This window comes from Zootermopsis nevadensis, unplaced genomic scaffold (assembly GCF_977971745.1).
Source record: "Zootermopsis nevadensis isolate Lab colony 2312 unplaced genomic scaffold, Znev_1.0 Znev_ptg000024l, whole genome shotgun sequence".
NCBI lineage: Eukaryota > Metazoa > Arthropoda > Insecta > Blattodea > Termopsidae > Zootermopsis > Zootermopsis nevadensis.
The window spans coordinates 19,213,779-19,234,527 of record NW_028259156.1 but is presented as its reverse complement, the minus strand read 5'-3'; the positions used below and the strand labels follow the sequence as shown (position 1 = coordinate 19,234,527).

The window sequence follows — 20,749 nt, the reverse complement described above, 5'->3', positions numbered from 1 at the left end:
TGTCCAGTAAGTGTTATACGGACAGCTGGAATGTAAGGACATCAGAAGTCACAGACAAAAATAATAAATGTTATAAAATAATACTTGTATCTGTCAGCAACCTTTTTTACTCAAATCAACATCAGTGACTAAAAATAGGCAAACTAGTAAACAGGAGCAGCCAAAGCTGAGAACACCAAATGTAAGGTTTTTTTTTGATGTCGCAATGCAGATGATAAATTTTCGGAATACATACCCTCCCTTGCCTTGTAAAGGTATTGTCTGTCAGTGACTCCAGTACTCCCATTGCACTACTGGCCTTAGAGCATCATAAATTTTTTGTTGTTATTACTGGTTCTGACACCTCTGTATCCCCCCCCCTTTCAGTTGATCGCCCATCTTTCTCTTTTTCAACCGTTCTGACAACAGCGCTTACAATACGGAACAGGTCGGATACACCCGATGTAGAACCGAGGCAGAACATCGCCGTCCGCAGGTCTCCGACGTTGCCGGATGACAGTAGCCTTCATTCAGAACGCAGTTCCAAAACTTAAATTGTTTACTATAAGAATTACATATCTAGTTCAAGATGATCAGAGTCCGTTATTTTATATACAGAATTGGAGGAACGCCCTGACTATCAACTACGTATCTAGCCCCAGTATCTGGGATTAGAACGCCATGTCCGCAGCGTGGCAACGGCGTTGCCCGGTCCTCGTAAGCTATGCATGCACGATGAACGCAGTTTCGCAGGTTTATATCCAACGGCACTGCACGACAGACAATAAGAAACGCCCAGCTACCACAATGCAATGGAACTGAGGTCTATGCTGCGTTGAGAAAATATCCTCCTGCGAGAGACTGATACGTATCGGGGTCAAATGATCGCGAATCTTTACCACCCTCGAAATCCAGTCCCCTTGTACGACCTTGCCAAACCCACGTCTAGGTACGGTTTGCGCTGTTGCCGGCCTGAGCAATTCCGTCCTACACAAAAATAAAAATACTTATTAAAGTGTAGTAAAAACCAGATGATCTATTCCAACCACTCAACTTTGGTCCAGTGTTTATTCAGTACGCCAACAAAACAAATTAACGCTGACCAAAGAAACACCACAAATCGCACCAGATGGAGAGCAAATTTTACAAATTTAAACGGACAGGGTGTAATGCCATTCTTCCTTGGCTTCATGTAACTACTAGCTTAGACGAGAGTCCAATGCACTTTCGCAAGTCATAGATGGTTCGTGACAAGAAAAAGACTGTCCCGTTCAGACTATGTGCTCATTTCCTTACCAGATGTTGGGCAAGAGGGTAAGAACACGCCTGGAAGCAATTCATTCACTTGTAAACAGACACCAGCAAACGGAAATTTATGAACATCCTCGACTTTATCTCCACCTATCAATGATAACAGTCACTCTTGCGACCTTGCTCCGTGAGTGGTACGACGCATAACCCCAAGGCACCCAAAGACCGTAATAATCTAAAAACAAAAATCATGCTTGGATTGGATCCATTTTTCAGTAGTTTGTAATTTTTTTTGTGCTCGGTAAGATTTTAGCAGACCAAGTTAATTCATATCATGCCGTTTAAGAAACTATGTTTACATGCAACAATCGTCAGCTTTCCTTTTAAAATGAATCACACATACGACTCTGCAACTCAAAGCTGTGAACATTCGCAAAACAAATATGAAATAACATGTGCTATAAACGGCACCACGCCCAACATTACAGCGGTAGCCAGTAACGATCCTACAGAAGCCTGCAGTGATTCCCTGCCTCCCTGTCCCAGTCCCCACCCAGAACATGTCAATCCAGCAAACCCTGAATGCAAATCAGAACAACATAAGGTGGGGGGGGGGGGGGGTTTACACCTCTCTCTCTCTCAGTCCGTGAGTTCTGAAGAGTGGGCTGAATATAGTAACGTAACACGGCACATTTGTATTGAATCTGGGAGCTTTCTCTTAACTCAATTCATGTAACAACAAATCTGAAATATCAATGTCAAAGATGGTTGTAGAGAGTAATTTCATGAAGGTAAACCCTTACGAATAGAAAGCTGTACAGACAGGTTTATTATAACACATTTTTCTGATCACAAAACATGATGCAAGGATTCAAATTACCAAACACATAATCAACACAAGGAACATGATAAGAAAAGACAAAAAACAACAACATGAGTTTAATACAAGTATTTCCAAACTTTACCCAGCATGCACAAAAGACAGCACTACCAAAATCTAGATTCATACTTTAAATTATTATTGACTTCAGAATCACAGACACACATGAATGTGTCTATCCATTAATCAGTTGACCTACAGTAAAAGTAAGTAATGAAGAGGCCCACCACAAGGCACTAAGGGCGTGGAATCAAAGTGTCACTAGATGCAGGCAAGTGATGAGCTTCATATTCTGACCACTTCGTCACTAACAAAGAACTGGAATACAACACTAGGCATGCATAAAGAACAGGTCTGATACATTGTTTGGAAGGCTCTGTTTATAATTTTTTTTATTTATGGTTTATTTAATGTCAACAGTGGCTCATACTACATGGTATCAAATGATAAACACAATCACCTGAAAAAAGAAAACGACTCTTCTGTGATATTGGGCATGTAGTCTGGCAGAAACTGGCTGATATTTGAGAGCAGCTTATTGCTTCCATGAGTTACTGCCCCTGTTGATGGAGGCAGTAAGCACCTCTAAAACATGATTAATTTTTACCAGACTACATAGTGCAACATCACATCTTCATACTCCTTATGAGAACCTGAAATCTCATCTGCAAAAGGCCTTCCATTTTCCTCAACCCCTCCAAAAGAATACCTTAAAGCCAACAAAAAAAAAAACAGGTCATGCCCCAGCAAAGGCAGACAGATGCTGGCTTCTCACAGCAGAGAACGAGATTTAGTTCTGGATTACTTCAAGTGAAATTTGTGATGGAAAAAGCAGCACTGGTGTAGGTTTCTCTCAAAGTTTTTGTTTCTCATGCTAATTACTCAACCACTGTTCCATATCAATCACAGGTCCATGAGGTGTGCCACAAAGCAACTCGCTCTCAGATATAAGTAAGGGACTCTGGCTCTGACCTGACACTCACTGGTCTCTTGACTAAAATAGTTACATATCATAGCAGATGTATCATTGTACAGCGAAAGTTCTCCTTACACAGTACCTGATAGCTCTAATTACCTTGGCTAAAACCTGCCAGTGTAGTAACAGCCAAAGTCGGTAATATTAAATTCTGAACTGTAACAGTGCACACTAATTAGGATGGTCACTGAATGACCTATTTTATCTTGACAGCCACTGTACTCAATTAAAATGTAAGAAGCTGGGTTGGCTTAGCCAGTAAAATGATCCACTATTGGCTGAATAATAAGGGTTTGATCCTAGCTGGTGTGAAGATTCTCTTCTGGTCCTCGTTGCCCAAACAGACTCAGATACACCTCAACCTCCTATCCAAAGGGTACTATGGGTAAAATAAAGCTAAAGCATAATGCTGTCCCCTGTCTAGTGCCCAGGCAACAACTCCTTCCTCTACACCGCTAAACGTGAATCGGATGCAGCTGTACTTTAAAATTCCGAAGGCAAGACCAGCGACGACATATATGCCTCGTTCGACCTACGATAAGGGTCGGAAATTCTGAAAGAGTCTGTACGAACAAATAAACTCATACCTGGCAACACTGGTCGTATGGATCGCCCCCCCCCCCCCCAACTCGGCAAAAGCTCAACTACAGTAAATTAACAAAACGCTTAAAAATGTTACCAAGTTGTTCTATGTAAAATCTTTTTTTATATTAACATAATTATCTCCCACACTGCCGGTGTTTAATTAACCCAACAACAATCTACCTTCAGAAGTAGGGCATAAAGAGCACCTCAAAACATCAACTAGTTGTTCCAAACATATAGTTCCTACAACTTACATAGAAGCATTAGCATACATACCATATGGAGGAAATATTGCAATTAACAAAACTTATTAATTCTTAACTCACATACTTTTAAACACAGCTTTATATCTCATCACTTATCACAAACGAATACGAACAAGACGCCATTGCAACGCTTATGACCTCTTTCAACTTTACACTCTACTGAACTGAAGATGGCACCACAGTATAGTTTATACTTGTGCTGCCATCTACACTCTAAAATTTATTTTTTGAATACTTTAGTAGTATACACAATCAAAATACAACCCGCCGTGAAGAAACCAAATGTTGTTCATTACGCCTTAAAATCACCTTCCACTGGCCAAACGAACCTTACTCAAAATCCAAAACCAGACGTTCCAAAAACGCCCATTTTAATATTATACACACTTATGTCATCTTTGTCCTCTTTACCATTTAGTCACAACCTTTTCCTTTAACCTGTATTTGACATCTACACCAAGGCAAAACAATGTTGACTAAACACTGTTCACCAACTGTGTTTATTAAGTATTTGAGGATGTTGACAAACACTCAATATTCAAAAACAAACTTCTTTTAAGAAATAAATTACTTGTTACACATTGTTACTTAGAGAACTTATTTTTTTTAACCATTTGACATGACATTTCATAATCCCCTCCACACTTCTCTATTGAACACTTGATCTTCGGACCACCCCACTCATGCCTAAATAGGCTGCATAAATGACAATGAAGGAAAAACTGTGCTTCTTAACTTAAGATTAAAAGTACATAAAGCAAAATAAAAGTACATTAATATATAAACATTACTTAATTGCAATGTACTTAATTCATTTCAGATGTTTTTTAAAAAACAATACATGCACATGGTAAGAAAAATGAACACTGATTTTGAACTTGATCAAGGCATCAAGCTGATTACGCAGTTGCAATGCCGAGTTAAGAGCACAACTGCCACTCGTCCTAACATTTTTTAAGCCAGTCTCCTGTGCACAAAGTGGACAAAAGCTGTTTGCCAAGCACAGCACCACACAGGTGTACATTGCCTAGATCATCTCTGTGCATACAAATCATGTTAGACTACATTGGAACAAGTGAAGACATCTTGCCTGACACATGTCCACTCTGGCAAGTGCGACTGACTAGCTATGACAAGAGTTGATGCCAAAACACTGAAGCCTTGGGTTATCAAGGGCTAACAGAAATGCAGCTGTTACCACTCTACGAATAGCATGATAGTTCTAATGAAGGTTCACCCGCAGCACAGGAATTTGAATATGCCAGCTCTGAAACAACAATCTTCGAATGGCTGAAAAAATATATGATGGAAGTGGCACTCTACATCTGGTTGGTCACCACAGAATGGGATGGTGCATGGCACCGTTCACTGCCATACAAGCCTTTTCTTTTGAGTATGGATAGAAGGGAAGAAAAGGGCAAAATCTGTTATGCCATCTCAATTTTGTAACATAACACAGACATCTCAGTATAACTCTAACTTAATTTTCATTCTATGTCATAGTTATGAAGTATGCATATTACAGATTTAAATAGTTACAGAAATATATACCTATTCTTTCTGTAACAATGTTACTTAAATTACTGCATAATTTGAGAAGGGTGCACATATATTTTCATTAAAGCAACTTTTCATATTTCCTGCCCTAAAAGCCTGGAATATATTAGATGCAAGGAGAAACAGTACCACAATAAAACAATCATATAAAACAGAATCTAATTATTATGCAACAGAAGTTATTGAAAATTACAGAGTGAATACTACACACACCATCAATATGTACAGGTTACTATAACACAGCAACTATGTCCTTTATTCTTATAAAGTAAGATGCCACATTTACAATAAAAGTGAATGGAAAGCTATGAAATCCACTTTGGTATCGTCCTTTGTGTCAGTTTGCACCAACTACAAAATGTCATAGACCGATGTATTTGCAACTACAATAAGGACAAAATCACAGTAAAATATTCATGTATAATGGATTCAAAATAAATATGTATTTTGTAATACAGTACACATATTTATGGTACATAACTGTATCCTTACACGAAATTACATAACTTTTAACGAAGTTCACTCCAAAACTTGTGAATGAAAGAAAATCCTGCACAATCCTTGGCCAACCTTAATTGCAATATACATAAATTACAGCTTCTTAACTGGATGTACAAAAAGTCCCACTATTCTGTGTGAACAGTAAAAAATACCTAGTCTTCAAGAAGGTCCACAGTCAATTGCTGCCATGAATTATCTTTACGTAGAACCAATCACAATCAGTTTAGCAGCAACAATAACCACATCAGCCACAAGGCTGACAAGCATTTTAAACTTAAAAGCTAATATAATTACTACTCACTTTTAACTTTATATTCATCCTTATCTTCCGATTCAGATTTCACATGGTCATCTTCTCCATTCTCATCGCTCAATCTCCGACTCCGGGATGACTCCCTACTTCATAACAAAAGCATCTGTAAGGTTTCATACTTTTACGCCTGCTATTCACTGTCTCTGCGACTCCGGGATGACTCCCTACTTCATAAGAGAAATATCTATAAGGATTGATACTCACACAATTTTACCACACTACAGTAGAATCGTGATTATGTAATGCTATTACCGTTAAAATATAGGTAGCACTAACCACACACTCCATATCTCACACCCACAAAACCAAACTAACAAGGCAATATGATAATTTTCAACACAATTTCATTTTAATGCGTTGATCTGAATGTGCAGTTTTTCTTTTATATAACTTTCAGAACAATGACTTATACATCTTTTTATGATGCTACCAAACCAGTGAACATTTACAAAATTACAGTGTTAAATGAACACACAAACTATTCCATAAGTTTTGTTGTAAAATTTACATGTAAAAGAACCAAATCTAACTTTTTAAAAATGGTGTCTGCATTAAATTAGGAAAACTGCAGTAGTACTGAAAATGCCTGTCCCGGGTAATCTCTAAGAAGTTTCCATTTCTCAGTTTTCAAATAAATTTGAAATATATTTATTTTCCTTACCACCTTTAAACATGAAATTTTGATTACACAGGTTTAAGATGACAATTTTTATATGACACAAATATTATTCTGTTAAGACTGAATTTCATATATAGAACAATATAATTTCTTTCAGAGAATGTCTTCAACAGCCAAGATACATATAAACCCTTTACTCACTCACACATACTTCTAATTGTATCATACAAAATAACATTTTGCTCACAACTGAAACACTTCCTAATATTAGAAAATTCAAACATGTAAAAATAAAAAATAAATAAATTATGCCACAATCCAAATCTGGTATGAAGAATATATTTTACAGCTTCATCATGTTTGTTAAATCAAATAGTAACATTTTGAACAAATTTTAATATTACATGGAATAAAATTTATTGCATCTAAAATGAAGAGTACTGCTGTTTCCAAATATATATCGTACACTGTAAAAATACTTAGAATAACAAATCACAGCCAAGCCCAAATTTAGTATCAAGCTGTGGGTTGGTGACAAACCACAGGAAACATGGGAAGAAATCTAGCAAACTAATTTACCACTTTTTCACTTTTCAATGCCCTCAATGAAAAAGTGCACAAGGCTGATAAAATATTTAGTCACTTTTTGTTCTTTACAAAGTATTTTCCTGACATATATAATGAAATTAGGCACATTTGTTCTAACCTTGTGAAATCATCTTTTAGTGTCAATATTGCCTTTAATACACAACTGATCCATCCAGCAAAATGAGTGAACAACAATGTAGGACAGTTTTATAAGGATATTTTTTCAGTTGTCAGCAATCACCTCTACAGTTGGCAAATATATAGTGCAACATAACCACACAATCAGTAATCTACTGTAACATGCCAGATACACGAACGAAATCTACTGTATTTCAATGATGTACCACAGAACCTGAATACAAGTTCTGCACAGTGCAGTTATGATTATTTTTCTTTCACATAAATGTAAATGAGCAACAAATGTTTTATTTACAAACCTAAAAGGATGGGAAAGGAAACAAAAGAAGAAGAAAAATAAACTCGCAACTAACATAGATGAAAGGCAATGACAAAAATGGTGATATCTACTGAAACAGATCTGCATGAAAAGTTCAGGATCCAGTGGTGGCTTTCTGTGATTACTAGGAAACTTGTTCCAAAATGAGTATTAGAACAGCCACACAGACTTCAGGAAATACCTTGTAATGATGCTGCTCTGAAAATACAGCCATCTAATCAGACAAATCACTCTTCTACAAAATGTTTTAGTCAATAGTTTAGGACACCTTCTTTCAGATATGAATCTGACACAATTCATTCTGGGAACAGGATCTTCGACTTCCTAAGACATTCCCAGTAGTCTGATAACCAATCATATCCACAGATTTGTCTTCCCACAGTTTCACCTCTTGCTTAAACTCCCCCACATTCTTCTGTAAACCTGTTGTTCCCATCTTAAATTCGGACTCCCACTTGGGCATTTTTCTTTCACTTCCATCCACATCTGACATCTCTTTCATGTTGCAGGAGGGGGACAATGTTCAAGCAGGAGAAAGCTTGTCAGAGTGAAACAGAGCAGACCTAGTCTCTGGCACCTCCAAGAAGCACCCTGGAAAATGAATGGCTAATGGGGCTATGGTCAAGTTGTGATGGGCCTGGAAAGATGACAGCAGATTTTTAAGTCTTTCAGTAAAGAACCTAGCACTGGAAACTTTGAGAGTTAAGTTTTAAAATTGTACAACATAAATTATTCATCTGCACTGCCAACAAACACATGGGGCAGCCCAACTTGAATAAACCAGACTCTGATCACCCTACCACACCATGGTATCCAATAAACATGAGTGACATACAACAAGAAAATTCCTCATGGAAACGAATCTAAAAACATCAAGTGGTCCTTATATAACAAATGTAAAACAATCACAGAAAATGCCAACTGTCTTTGGGGTTGTGACCCAACATGGTCTTTTATGTTGTTTTGGAGGAATATATCACCTGCATCTTCAGGGTTCATTCCCCTGAAATGGTGACAACCTACAAGGCTACATAGTAGACAACAAAGAATACCACCTCAACATTTGGATTGCTGAAAGAACACCAAACCTCAATCCTTTAAAATGATTCAGCACTATAAACCATCACAACAATGATAAAGATTGAAGGCATGACTTATGTTCATCCAGTAAAATAGTTAATTTCTAGAGAAGAGTTCATGTTTCATTACGAGTAATCCATTTTTCAGATTATTATAAATGCTGTGGCACTGAAAAATATCTCTGACTGGGACATTGGTGAACAAAAAATTTAAAAATGTTACAGAATACAACTACATGAGGTGGAAAGTTTCATCAACATAATTAGTAATGGGAGTAAGGTCAACAACCAAGATGTAAAATAAAGTGTAACCTACAGCATGCATTTATTCTACAGGTAGCATCACAAAACAATTTGTGAAGCACCCTGTAAGACAATGTGGTACAAGTGTTTCCACACAGCAGAATAAATGGAAATTATAATGTGTTGAATAATGACGAAAACTTTGGAGTAACTAATGTGTACCACAATATATAAAATGTCCTGAAATAGAAAGTGGCAACATTTGTCTGTAATATGGAAAGTGCCACTGAAGAAGTCAGACAATGCTTCCTTCACGAAGGCTTTCAAGTGAATAAAATGTATTGCCGTTAGGACTAGCTCAAAATGTCTTGGCTTGTTGCACCATAATTCAAAAGGAGAAACAGGCTGACAAGTTTGAAAACATTTTAATCATAAATTTAGTGTCCTTCCTTAGTTAGGAAGACTGGTAATCTTGTAAGGCAGGCCCTGTTGTACATCAGAACCAGAAAGATGCCAACTGATGAATCTCTTATTTCTTACAGCATGCAATTACTTTCTTTAAAGGGAGGTTTTGAAATTGTCTTACCCGTCACGCCTCTTATCTCTTGAATGTGAACGATCCTTCCTACGATCTCCAGAACGAGACCGATGTGACCTAGAGCGTCTGCTGCGGCTACTGCTGCGAGATCTATGTGACCTGCAAGTTAATCTTCAAATTAAATCAAACTTTTAAACATGACCCTGTGCTTTGTGCTTTATTAGGCTTCAACACAAAATATTCCACCTTTTCATATTACTCAACCAATTTTGTTAATTCAGAAAGCCAATTCAATTGCAGATTTATAAACCTGGCAATAGACAGAACACAAACTTAGTAAATAAATAATACTTGTTCATTTAAATCTCTCACATTATGATTTTGCTAATATGATCTGTCATATAAGATCAGTTACGTAACTTACAATGCACCCAGACCTGGCACCAAAAGTCTACACACTATTGCACTGTCATTTACCAATTAATAGTACATAATCCAACAAGATTTACAATATAAATTGTATTCCAGCTACTCTGCTGCTGGCTCACCTCTTAGCAGCCAATTTTAGCAGTATTACACCAAAAAGAAATATATGGCAAACAATCTATTGAAAGAGAGACATTTTGTCTGCTCAGAGCATATTTCTACATAAAGGCTGAATATAGTGGAATAGATAAAGCACCAGTGCATGACAAAATTTCAGAAAATACCTGGAACTGTGCGATTTGCTACGCGATCGTGACCTCTTCTCACTGCGACCACGGCTGGAGCTTCTGCTGCGCCTGTGCCGACCTCTGTCTCGGCTACTTGAACTCCCAACACGATCTCGATCTCTCTCCTTCGCACGTTCTCGCTCACGATCTTCTCGCTCCCTCTCCCTGTCTCTACTGCTCATCTCCTGTCGTTTCTGCTGTTTCCGACCTTCAACAGTTTTCTGAAACAAACCAAACACTCCCACAGTTAACTACAGTCAGCAGTCCAGCACACTACAATACACTCAGTGTCAAAACATTTTTCCTGCTGGCTCTGAGTCAGAATATGTTAAGGCATGTTGTAGCACTTACTTCAAGTTCAGCCAGTTTTTCTCTGATTTTAATAAATCCCAAGTGAAGCTTGCCGCCAAAATGATCGGCCAGTCGTCGATCATTATCATGAATACCAAGATATGCAGAGCAGACTTCACAGACACGCAGCTTTTGTTGCTGGTAGCTGCTGGCGGGCATGGAATTGCGATACTCTCCTTCTGCTGCACTTTTCTTCTTGCGCAGATCCTCTATCTATAGAATAAAACAGTCAAATAAAAACCTCATAAGAATCAATTAATCTCAACTGGGGAAAACTGGAATGTCTAATGTATTGTAGTATCATAGTTTAGGAGTTATTAAAAATATATCCATAAAACACAATATAAAATAACATTTTAGATAGTATGCAGTAACATTATGTTTATGTTTGAAGAATAAATATATGTATCAATGCAGTAACATGTTTTAGCAGTACATATGCTCTCTCAAATATTATTGACAGACATGAAAAATATTTGCACTTCAGTAAAGTAAGAGGACATCATCGATAAGCAACAATCTTGAATTATAACATACCATTAAATGATCGTGTTTCATATTAAAATAAGAGGTCTAATCCAACTTGAATAAAAATTGGATAGGTGGAAATGTAATGGAACAAAAATTCAACACTATTTAGAATTTGTCTCTGGGGCAGAATCTTGACTCACCATTTAAACCAGGGAAAAATACAACAAATGTGTGTTCTGTTTACCTATAAATGGTTATGAAAGCTTTCACAATAAGGACTGCCTGTAACTGGGTAAATACAATACCTGAACACATTTCAAGAACAATTATGTACTGAAATAACTTTTATGAACCCCTCTCATATGCAGTCATCATTAAATTGACTCTCACACACTCCAAAAACCAAGCTTGTGATCTAATCAAGTTTTCAACAGTGAAATTACAGTGGCCTCCATAAAACAACAGAACTGTAATGTGGATTCATATCAGTACTTGATTAAAAGCATGTGTCATGCAGTGTAACTTGCCTCTTCCATCAGCTTCATACTCTCCTCCACAAAGCCCTCAGCTCCTAATTGCTCTGCCCTTGCCAACTTCTTGCCAATTTGCTCTGCAAGTTCATGTACTTTGTTAGCTTTCTGTGCAACTTCTGCAGACAATTCCTCCTGAGTCTCGGCTAAACGCTGCTTTGCCAGCTCAGTTCTGCGATCACAGTCTGCAATGAATGCTTGCAGGTGTTCCATGGCCTAAAAGTAAAAAATGAACCAGCCTGTTACTCTTTATAACCTCAAATTACACAAGGGACGGACAGATAGGTTTGACTGTAGATGTATTAGATTGAAGATAACTTCAGATACTGTCAATATTGAAACAGAAATTCATCTTAGAAACAGTAAATAATTAAGCCCTAACATCAACAAGACTTTAAACATGACTACTCAATGCACACCACACAACAAACGGTGAAACAATGACTTGGATCAGAAATATATGGAGTACATACCAAGCAGTATTTATCTTAAAGTGTCTATTAAGTCTGTACAAATGTAAAAATGTTTAGCTCCCTTTGGATCATGATAAGACAATTACACAGCATTATTTTCCAAATAACTGATTAAGAAGATGCATCTTAACTCTTTGACAGATTCAATGGTCATGTCTCTTTACAAAGTTCTCTTATTTTAGAAACTATATAGAATAATTTACAGAAAATAAACACTGAAACAATGCACTTCCTTACATCAATATCATAATAGTAATCCTTAGTGTGACTCGCTTTCTCAAAATCAGCACGAAGAGCAAGGTCATGTATCTTGGGGCAATCTCCAAGGTCCATTCGCTGAAAATACAGAACATCATTGCTACAATCAAATCTTACAATCAACCTGTAATCACTACATACTATGCTGTAATAGTACCAACATTTTTAGGTCCCTAACATGAAAACAGTTGCCAATAAAATAAACCACAAATTTTCAGTTAAGAATAGGATACTAAAAGCAAACAACCCCTCCTATAACTACTCATCAAAATATTCAGCAGTACATGTGATCATGTTCTTCCTATTGCTCAGTCTACATATAATTATAAATGATAAAAAACTTCAGACATGAAGTCTTCCATAGCTAACAGTGGGACACAGAGATAGCAAGAGCGGAAACACATTCTTTAAAATGGGGAACAAATTTTTAAAATGTATTCACACTTCACTAGTCTCATGTTTGTTTCTTGCGTATGCAAATCTTTTAGCATGACAAAACATTTTCTTCTTCCTATAAATGCACACTGCCACTGTTAAAATTTTTTATATAGAATATCTTCGTTCATTACAGCATCATCAAACATTTCCTTATGTTCCATAAATGTGTATTTTCTCAAACAGAGATAAAATCAAAAGAAAATCAACAGACTACTCTGTTACTTCGAATTCAAATCTAGTCATACTAATGTTCTATGGAAAACACAGGATTCCTCATGTTTGGTGCAATGTATTTAACGCCTGTGATGCAAATTCAACTGTAGAATGGGGACCTTACTAATGAATGTTATATTGGTTTCTTTCTCGTGAATATAAGAAACTATGGCAGAAATAAGACATACTTTTCTTCATTAGAAATAAAGGAAAAAACTGTTCAAATTTAATTCTACAATGCAAATAGTATCTTAAAAGTGACAAAAATCATGTCAACCACCACCCACATAATAAGAACCAATATTATATATATATATATATATAGTTAAACTGTTTTAAAAATAAATTAAGAAATCTATCATACTTCATTAGCATTCAAAATTAATCATTTGGGGAATAAATTGTCTGTTCCATGTGCACGTGTAAATTTTATTTCACAAAATTTGGAAAAACATACGAATGTGAAATCCTGTGGTTCTTATTTATTGAATGTATCTTATTGTAACTTAACAGCATAAATCAGAAAATGTACAGGTAACCCTCGATTTACGCCCGGGATGCGTTCCTGGACGAACTGGCGTAAATTGAAACTCTTTTTATAATGTAAATCAATGGAAAGTCAATGACATGCGTACCCGGCACCCAACATTGACGAGTAATATAATATAATGCCCCACACCCCATTCAAACAATTCACTGATACTTCCTCCCAGGCTGCATTGATGTTATTAATGCCCCTCAAAACGTCGAATGAGCGCCAATAATCCTTTACGGTTTTGTCTCAACTTTCCAAAACTCTCAGCATTTCTTTTAAGGTGTTGCTGAGGTAATAGGCTTTAAAGGTCGCTATTACACCCTGGTCCATTGGTTGCAAAGCTGAAGTGGTGTTAGGAGGCAGGAAAAAGACGTTGACATCCAGAGGATTTGCTAGGTTTGTCGGATGGCCAGGGGCATTGTCCAAGAGAAGAAGGGCCTTGGTTGGCAAGTCATTCTCATGACAAAAACGGAGCACAGTTGGGCAAAAATAGTGGAGTACCAATCCAAGAAGACTTGTTGTGTCACCCAAGCCATTCTATTTGACTTCCAGTAGACTGGCAACCTGGCTTTGTTGAGGCCTTTGAAAGCACGAGGTGTCTCTGAATGGTACACCAACATTGGCACCCATCAAAAGCGTTACCCTGTCTTTTGCAGCCGTGAAACCTGACGCAAACTTCTCTTCACGGGCGAAGAAAGTTCGTGAAGGCAGTTTATTCCGATACAGGCCTGTCTCATCAACATTAAAAATAAGATCAGGAGGATAATCACCCTCCTCAACAGTGGCCTGAAACTCTGCAGGATATGCTGCAGCTGCCTCTGCATCTGCACTTAATGCTTTGCCACTTATTTTCACACTGTGACATTTAGTGCAAAATTTTAATCGCATAAACCAGCCCTTGCTTCCTAAGAATGTCTCTTTACTATAATCTTTTATCATAAGTTCCTTAAAAATTGACTACGCCTTATCTGTGATAGCAATTTGAGCCAAGGGAATGTTTTCTTGATTCATGTCATCCACCCATAGCGACAGTAATTTCTCCATTATTTCTAAAAGTTTACTTCTGCTATAACTCACTTGCGTTGCACTTACTCTCGTAGCCTGCTGCACTGACCGTTTTATATTATATGAATTTTTCATTATGGTAGTCACAGTGGAAGGAGGCAACTGCATACTTCTGTACACATTACGATGGGTATCACCACCTATTCTACGAATTATGTCCATCTTATCTTCTAAAGCAATAGACCTACGCAACACATTCACTTCTCTTACCAGACATGGTGGCTCTTCTACAATTTATAAATATAAAGTAGTTGCTACTGCAGAATAGTGGTCGAACAACAACACAAACACGTTTAGCGCACAGTTTTCAGCACATTCAATGTGTCAACAAGAAGCGAACTGAGCGCATTTTTCCTTACTCCCTTATCTGGCTGAACGCAAATGACTCACCCTGAAGAGTGACACGCCAATGCCCACATGACTGTTGCACAATGTTGGCAGATTTTTAGGAGATTATCTCGCAACTACTTAGCAATGAGTGCAGAGGGGACTGTATTTATAATTTTCATTCAAAATCAGCGATGTAAGAATTGCAATTTAGTATAAGTATCAGTACGAGAAACATTGTAAAACGTTATAAATAATAGTAAAATATATATTTTTCATTTTTTGACTTGCTGGTTTCAAAAGCGGCGTTATTCTGAATTGGCGCAAATCGAGGATTACCTGTATATGGCTTGTGTACTACAGATCAAAATGGCAATACATGTGCATACAATTTAATCCCTATATAACAATTTTAACCCTTTTATGGATTTTACTTGTCAAAATACCTTCACTAGTCTTGCCAGGCTGCTGAATATTACATTATCTTATACATGAAGTACACTGCTGTGTGCTAATGAATGTGCAACAGAAGAACTGTCTATTCCAGTCACATATTCCCCTGAATATTTCCAATGTCTCTATGTATTAATGAGTGTAACTTAAAATGTCTTCCTTTCATTTTTAGGCTTCACAACTTACAGACTCTCAGCTCGAATGGTGTCGCCGAATGATGTAATGGTGACAAAATCCCATCTAAACTATCCGCATGGGTGTGTGTCAAATAGCATAACTTTATCTCCCTAAGGGTGAAAGAGACCAGTTGAAAAATGTGAGTCTCAACACGAATTGTTAACATCTAGAATGTTTTGAGATCTCTTTAAAAAGTGCAGAACGAGTACACACCGCGCAGATGGCCCGGGCACGTCAGCTTCGTTCATACTCACAGGATTGCTTTGCCCCCTCACAGGAGACTACTGGTGAGCATCATGCATACGACTTGATTTACTTACAGAAAGTAGACCTTGGCAAGTTTTCAGTGAGGACATGGTCTATTACTCCCTCCCTTTGGGTGCTGGTATTTCAACTCAATAGGACATCAAATGCCTTATAACAAGTCTTCAACCAATGGCAGCAAAGTAATGAGGGGCAGCAAGCACTATGACTCATGAGAAATATTAGAATTAAGTGTATACTGCTGATAATGAACTATCATATCTTCATTATTCTTCTTGGCACTATAGCCCAAATGAAGTATCACCAACCTCAAATCAATGAGGTAATCCTATCCACATGGTAAAATTCCTTAGGTGGGGAATCACTCTGGTTTCATGCATTGGGAAATGTGTGGGTGGACATGGTGCCGTCAACTCTGCCATGACTTTAACAATGCTGAACTATCTTTCGGAGAGAAATATATTTTTTACCACTTACTAGCTACCTCAGAACAGAAAAGCTGACAACCACAGAAACTCCTACATCCTGAATTGAATATATCTGCAATGAGGCAATGAAAACCTTCAAGCAGAATATATTGAAAGAAAATGAAACTAGGATTACAAAACACACTTAGAAGCATGCACCTGTACGTGTACAACGTAGGAAGGGATTTCAGTCAGTAGTTCTATAGATTGAATGACTAGGCATATGAAACTGGCAGAGATTAGAGTTTTCTTGAAGTAACCTTCGAGCTGGGTCTAACCCGGTGGATACAAAGGAATATCATCTCAGGCAAAATATGACCAGTGCATGATGCTGGCAATGCATCTCCATTTAGTACCATGGTCTACAATAGTCCAGCAATCAATGTACTGCATAATTTACTGATCTGTTTGCCTTTCAAAAGGATTACATTTTGATGAATAAGCAACATGGATAAGATAACAATTGAGCTGCAATTCCCTCCCAAATGGACAAATGACACAACTACAAACAATGGCATGGAAACAGCTTTCCAAAATATCCGTTTCACTTGCCTTCATGCACAATGTTATTTGTGCTAGAGCACAGCCCGACGAGAGTCCACACATGAATCACCATAAAAAATAATAAAATAGAAGTATTTAAAATAGCTAAGGCCCTACATCTGCTATACTTCGTTATGAGAGACAGGACACCTGAAAACTGAATTTCAATGTCTTACTATGAAAACTTAATCACTTTTCTAAGTTTAATGATACCTCTGAATTGTGGATGTTTAATTGAATGGAAAGAAGATTATAAATAATAAATTTTCAAAGATGTGGACAAAAGACACACCTGACTGTTTTCAAGCACTATCCTAGCATTTTGCTGGAGGGACTGAGGAAAAAAATGTCATATTACCTGACATATAGGATGATAAACATATAAAATCACAAATACGAGACAAGAGTGCAGCGCAACTGCATATCTAATCACTGTTTATGCTGGTTATTTCTTTTACATCAAAATAAATTTCAAATATCATTCTGAAATGTTTGTATCAAGTTTTACAACCTATTCAGATATATAAAAAGCAAAGAAAGAAAGAAAAAATCCCTCAAAACTACAAGAAAAATGGCTCATTCAAAATCAATATAAGCAGAAGGTCAGACATTACAACATAATGGATATCTGAAATAAAGGTAATCCTGTTTGACATTATCACTGTTCCAAATTTATCACACATTTCAATGTCCTGTCATTTCAATCAAACTGATGTATGTACTGCCTCAAAAGGTTACAGTACTGGGGGAAATACACAAACAGTTGTGCCTTTTCCAGAAACTTCAGAAGTCTGCAGTTTGCACTTACATTTAAGTACAACATTTCTAAAGGTAACATAAAACTTTGCTGAAAAAATGCTGGTAGAAATGAAAACCTTCATCGACAGAAGAGTTCAGCAGGTTGAAGATATTGTGAAGTGTCTCTCTATAGATAAAGCATTCATTTTGTAGACAGAAAACAAGCCATATATGATGATAAGCACACAGAAATGTGATGCTGCCAATATGGTTGTTTATGTGCCAACTCTTCTTGACAAGGACAACCCTACATGCAAAAGACATTTACAGCCCCCTCTACAAAAGATACATCATCTGATTTTGTCACCTTACAAATGTTACACCTACTTACCAACACTGAAGTATTTAGTACACTGGCAACAATGCTTTACAAAATATACCGTACCTTCTCGATGAACCTAGAGTATATTCAACCAATTATTACAATGGATGTACTTACAGAAACTCTAACCCTCAAACTCAAACTCACTCTTATTTCCTCACTTTATGATGCCAAATTCTGGAAAGAACTACAATTTCTTGCATTAATGTCTTTCATATGACATGTTTGGTTTTGAAATATCAAATGTCTAAAAGTAACACACAAATCTATCATACAACTTGAAGAAAAAACAAATGCCAAAAATAATAGAATGAATGCACTCAGTAATTCTGTCTACTGAGCATATATCAGACAATAATTAGCTGAATGAAACCGGACAGTTCACAATAAAAAAAATCAGAATTTTCAAAGCTTAACTCATTAGGCTGCAATACACCTGGATTTCAATTACCAAGTTTTTCTCAATATTTATGCACTTCTCAAATAATGACAACCAATACAAGCCACATCAATACTGCTGGTGAATAACAAGTTTAAAATCAGTTAATATCTAAAAGATATCAAACATTTCAATTACAGCATACCAAATCAAAGTAAAACAACATTTAAACAAAACCTCCAAACTATCAAAAGTAATTTAATACAGATCATCAATAGTATTTTGAGGCTTTAAAATTTCCTGTTCAGCTCAGCAAATATAAAAATCAGAGAGATAAGCAACATAGCAATTTTAAACACTACCATTGTAATCAAGATAAAATTATACCATCTATTCAAATGTCATGATCTTAAAACAAATTCAAGGCATATTGGAAGTCTTACAATCTAGAAACAACAACTGGATTAATTAAAGTAGTCACATTGGTCCATCTAGCTCAATTTAGATGACTATACAGACATTCAATTACAAACTCTGATCAAAAACCACAGCTACAGTAATTACACAAAAATCATGATCAGGTTGTGAACCAGACCTGAGATGTGTTGGGAAGAATCATGTTTTACCTTTTATCCCTGATAGGCAGATGACCATTGTGACATAACTGTTATCACAAGTATTTGATTAGCCCTCTCATTTAATGCAAATGAATGCTACCATGTGAAATACTTACTGTTGAAGAAAGTATTTCATGTGGGCAGCAACTGAGCAGAAAACTCTTGCACACTTTAGGGTCGGAGAACTTAACCTGGAAACGGTTGTTCTCACCTACAAACACATGGGAAAGACGTACAATGTTCCACTGTATTGAGACAACAGTATATTTTTACTTTAGTTCAATGAAAACTATAAATTCAATATTAAACAAAATCTAAACCGAAGTCTTGCAGAAATGTGCTGATCATTTCTTATAAATATCCTGCTACTTTGTTACTTTCATTAAATATCAATTCTATTTAATTACAATATTAATCTTCAAAGTAAACAGCAATTTACTACCATCCAAAATACAGTTGGAAAAGTAGGAAAATATCACAGATTAATACACACGTGATCTGCTCTCAGCTGGCTTTAACTCTCAATACTTGTCTAAAGCCCGGAAGCCCCCCTAGAATAAAACCAGGAGTGTCTTTAGGTCTTAATTATACACCATTCCCAATACATATGTAACTTTGGTGACTCATACACAATCGTCTTAAATGCTTTAAAGTTTAGCACGCAAACCTAAACAACATACATCTTACTAACTATTAACATTAAAAAAAACAATTTTAAACATTAAATTTTACAGCTTTGAAAGTAGACTATACGATAAGCAGTCAAAATTATAGAATTTAGAAAATACACTCAAAACTAATGTCAGTTATTACGGCAATGTACCAATTATAAATACTATGATATCATAAAACTCACTAGACTATACTGAAAGTATTCTAAATCGGGTAAGTTACATTCAACGCACTACGTCAGTAGTTATCGCCATTTTGTTGATTGTCTCCCAACAATTTCAGCGTCCATCAGAAAATGAACCCAACCCTTAACTTAAACATATAAAAGTACCACATAATTCTCACCATTTCGTCCTGTTCCCATCAATTGATCCAACATTGCCCTAATTTGATCGTGGGCAGTCATTGTCTCAAATTTCAACAACCTCTAAATACTATTACCTTCCACGTACCCCAACCGTAATATACACTCAATTCAACATGGTCTTCCTTATGCGCATGCGCATAGCATAAATCTGTCAGGCAATGTTGACCACAATTGACTAGAAAGTTAATATTGAATTCCCTCGTATTTAATTAATGTCATTAGAATTACATTACTTTTTGTGGTTAAGAGTCACGGAAATATTTATATTTTAATCACTTCCATTCCCTGTACACCAGTTTCCAATAAGATTTACATTGCCATTTAAGATTCAATAATACAAAAAGTGAAAATCGATAACCTTCTCTACAATGCAGAAAGTAAATTCTATATGTTGGCCAGCATGAACATCATTGTCACCATCTACCCAGCAAACTAATGACTATTTCAGGAAGGATATTCAATTTCAGTGGATCAGTGGGTTATT

General features: G+C 36.6%; 2 protein-coding genes across 7 annotated transcripts in view; both read right to left on the bottom strand.

Moving 5' to 3' along the window:
- LOC110835757 (trinucleotide repeat containing adaptor protein gawky) overlaps positions 1–5,491 on the bottom strand; it is a 38,907-nt gene extending 33,416 nt beyond the window's left edge. For 3 of the 6 annotated variants that reach the window (XM_087354745.1, XM_087354755.1, XM_087354754.1), the window contains exon 1: positions 3,948–5,491. The gene's annotated coding sequence lies outside the window, so the exon portion shown is untranslated. Of the gene's footprint in view, positions 1–235; positions 304–1,275; positions 1,456–3,947 lie in introns of those variants that run through there. The other 3 variants (XM_087354746.1, XM_087354752.1, XM_087354749.1) reach the window with 3 other exon arrangements.
- A 150-nt stretch (positions 5,492–5,641) lies between these two features.
- On the bottom strand, positions 5,642–20,585 carry LOC110835762 (putative RNA-binding protein Alsin2). The gene is made up of 8 exons (XM_022076301.2): positions 20,244–20,585; positions 19,343–19,437; positions 12,608–12,706; positions 11,895–12,113; positions 10,897–11,109; positions 10,543–10,766; positions 9,881–9,991; positions 5,642–6,394 (listed from the first exon to the last, which is right to left on the bottom strand). Exons 1-8 carry the CDS (start codon positions 20,302–20,304, stop codon positions 6,289–6,291), a joined length of 1,128 nt encoding a protein of 375 aa, XP_021931993.1. The 5' UTR covers positions 20,305–20,585; the 3' UTR covers positions 5,642–6,288.
- Positions 20,586–20,749: the final 164 nt, after the last annotated feature.

Coding starts and splice junctions, on each gene's coding strand:
- LOC110835762 (XM_022076301.2), bottom strand. CDS start 20,304: ATGACTGCCCACGATCAAATTAGGGCAATGTTGGATCAATTGATGGGA. Junction 19,438..20,243: donor GATGGGAACAGGACGAAATG/GTGAGAATTATG, acceptor ATGTGTTTGTAG/GTGAGAACAACCGTTTCCAG. Junction 12,707..19,342: donor ATGAAATACTTTCTTCAACA/GTAAGTATTTCA, acceptor CTGTATTTTCAG/CGAATGGACCTTGGAGATTG.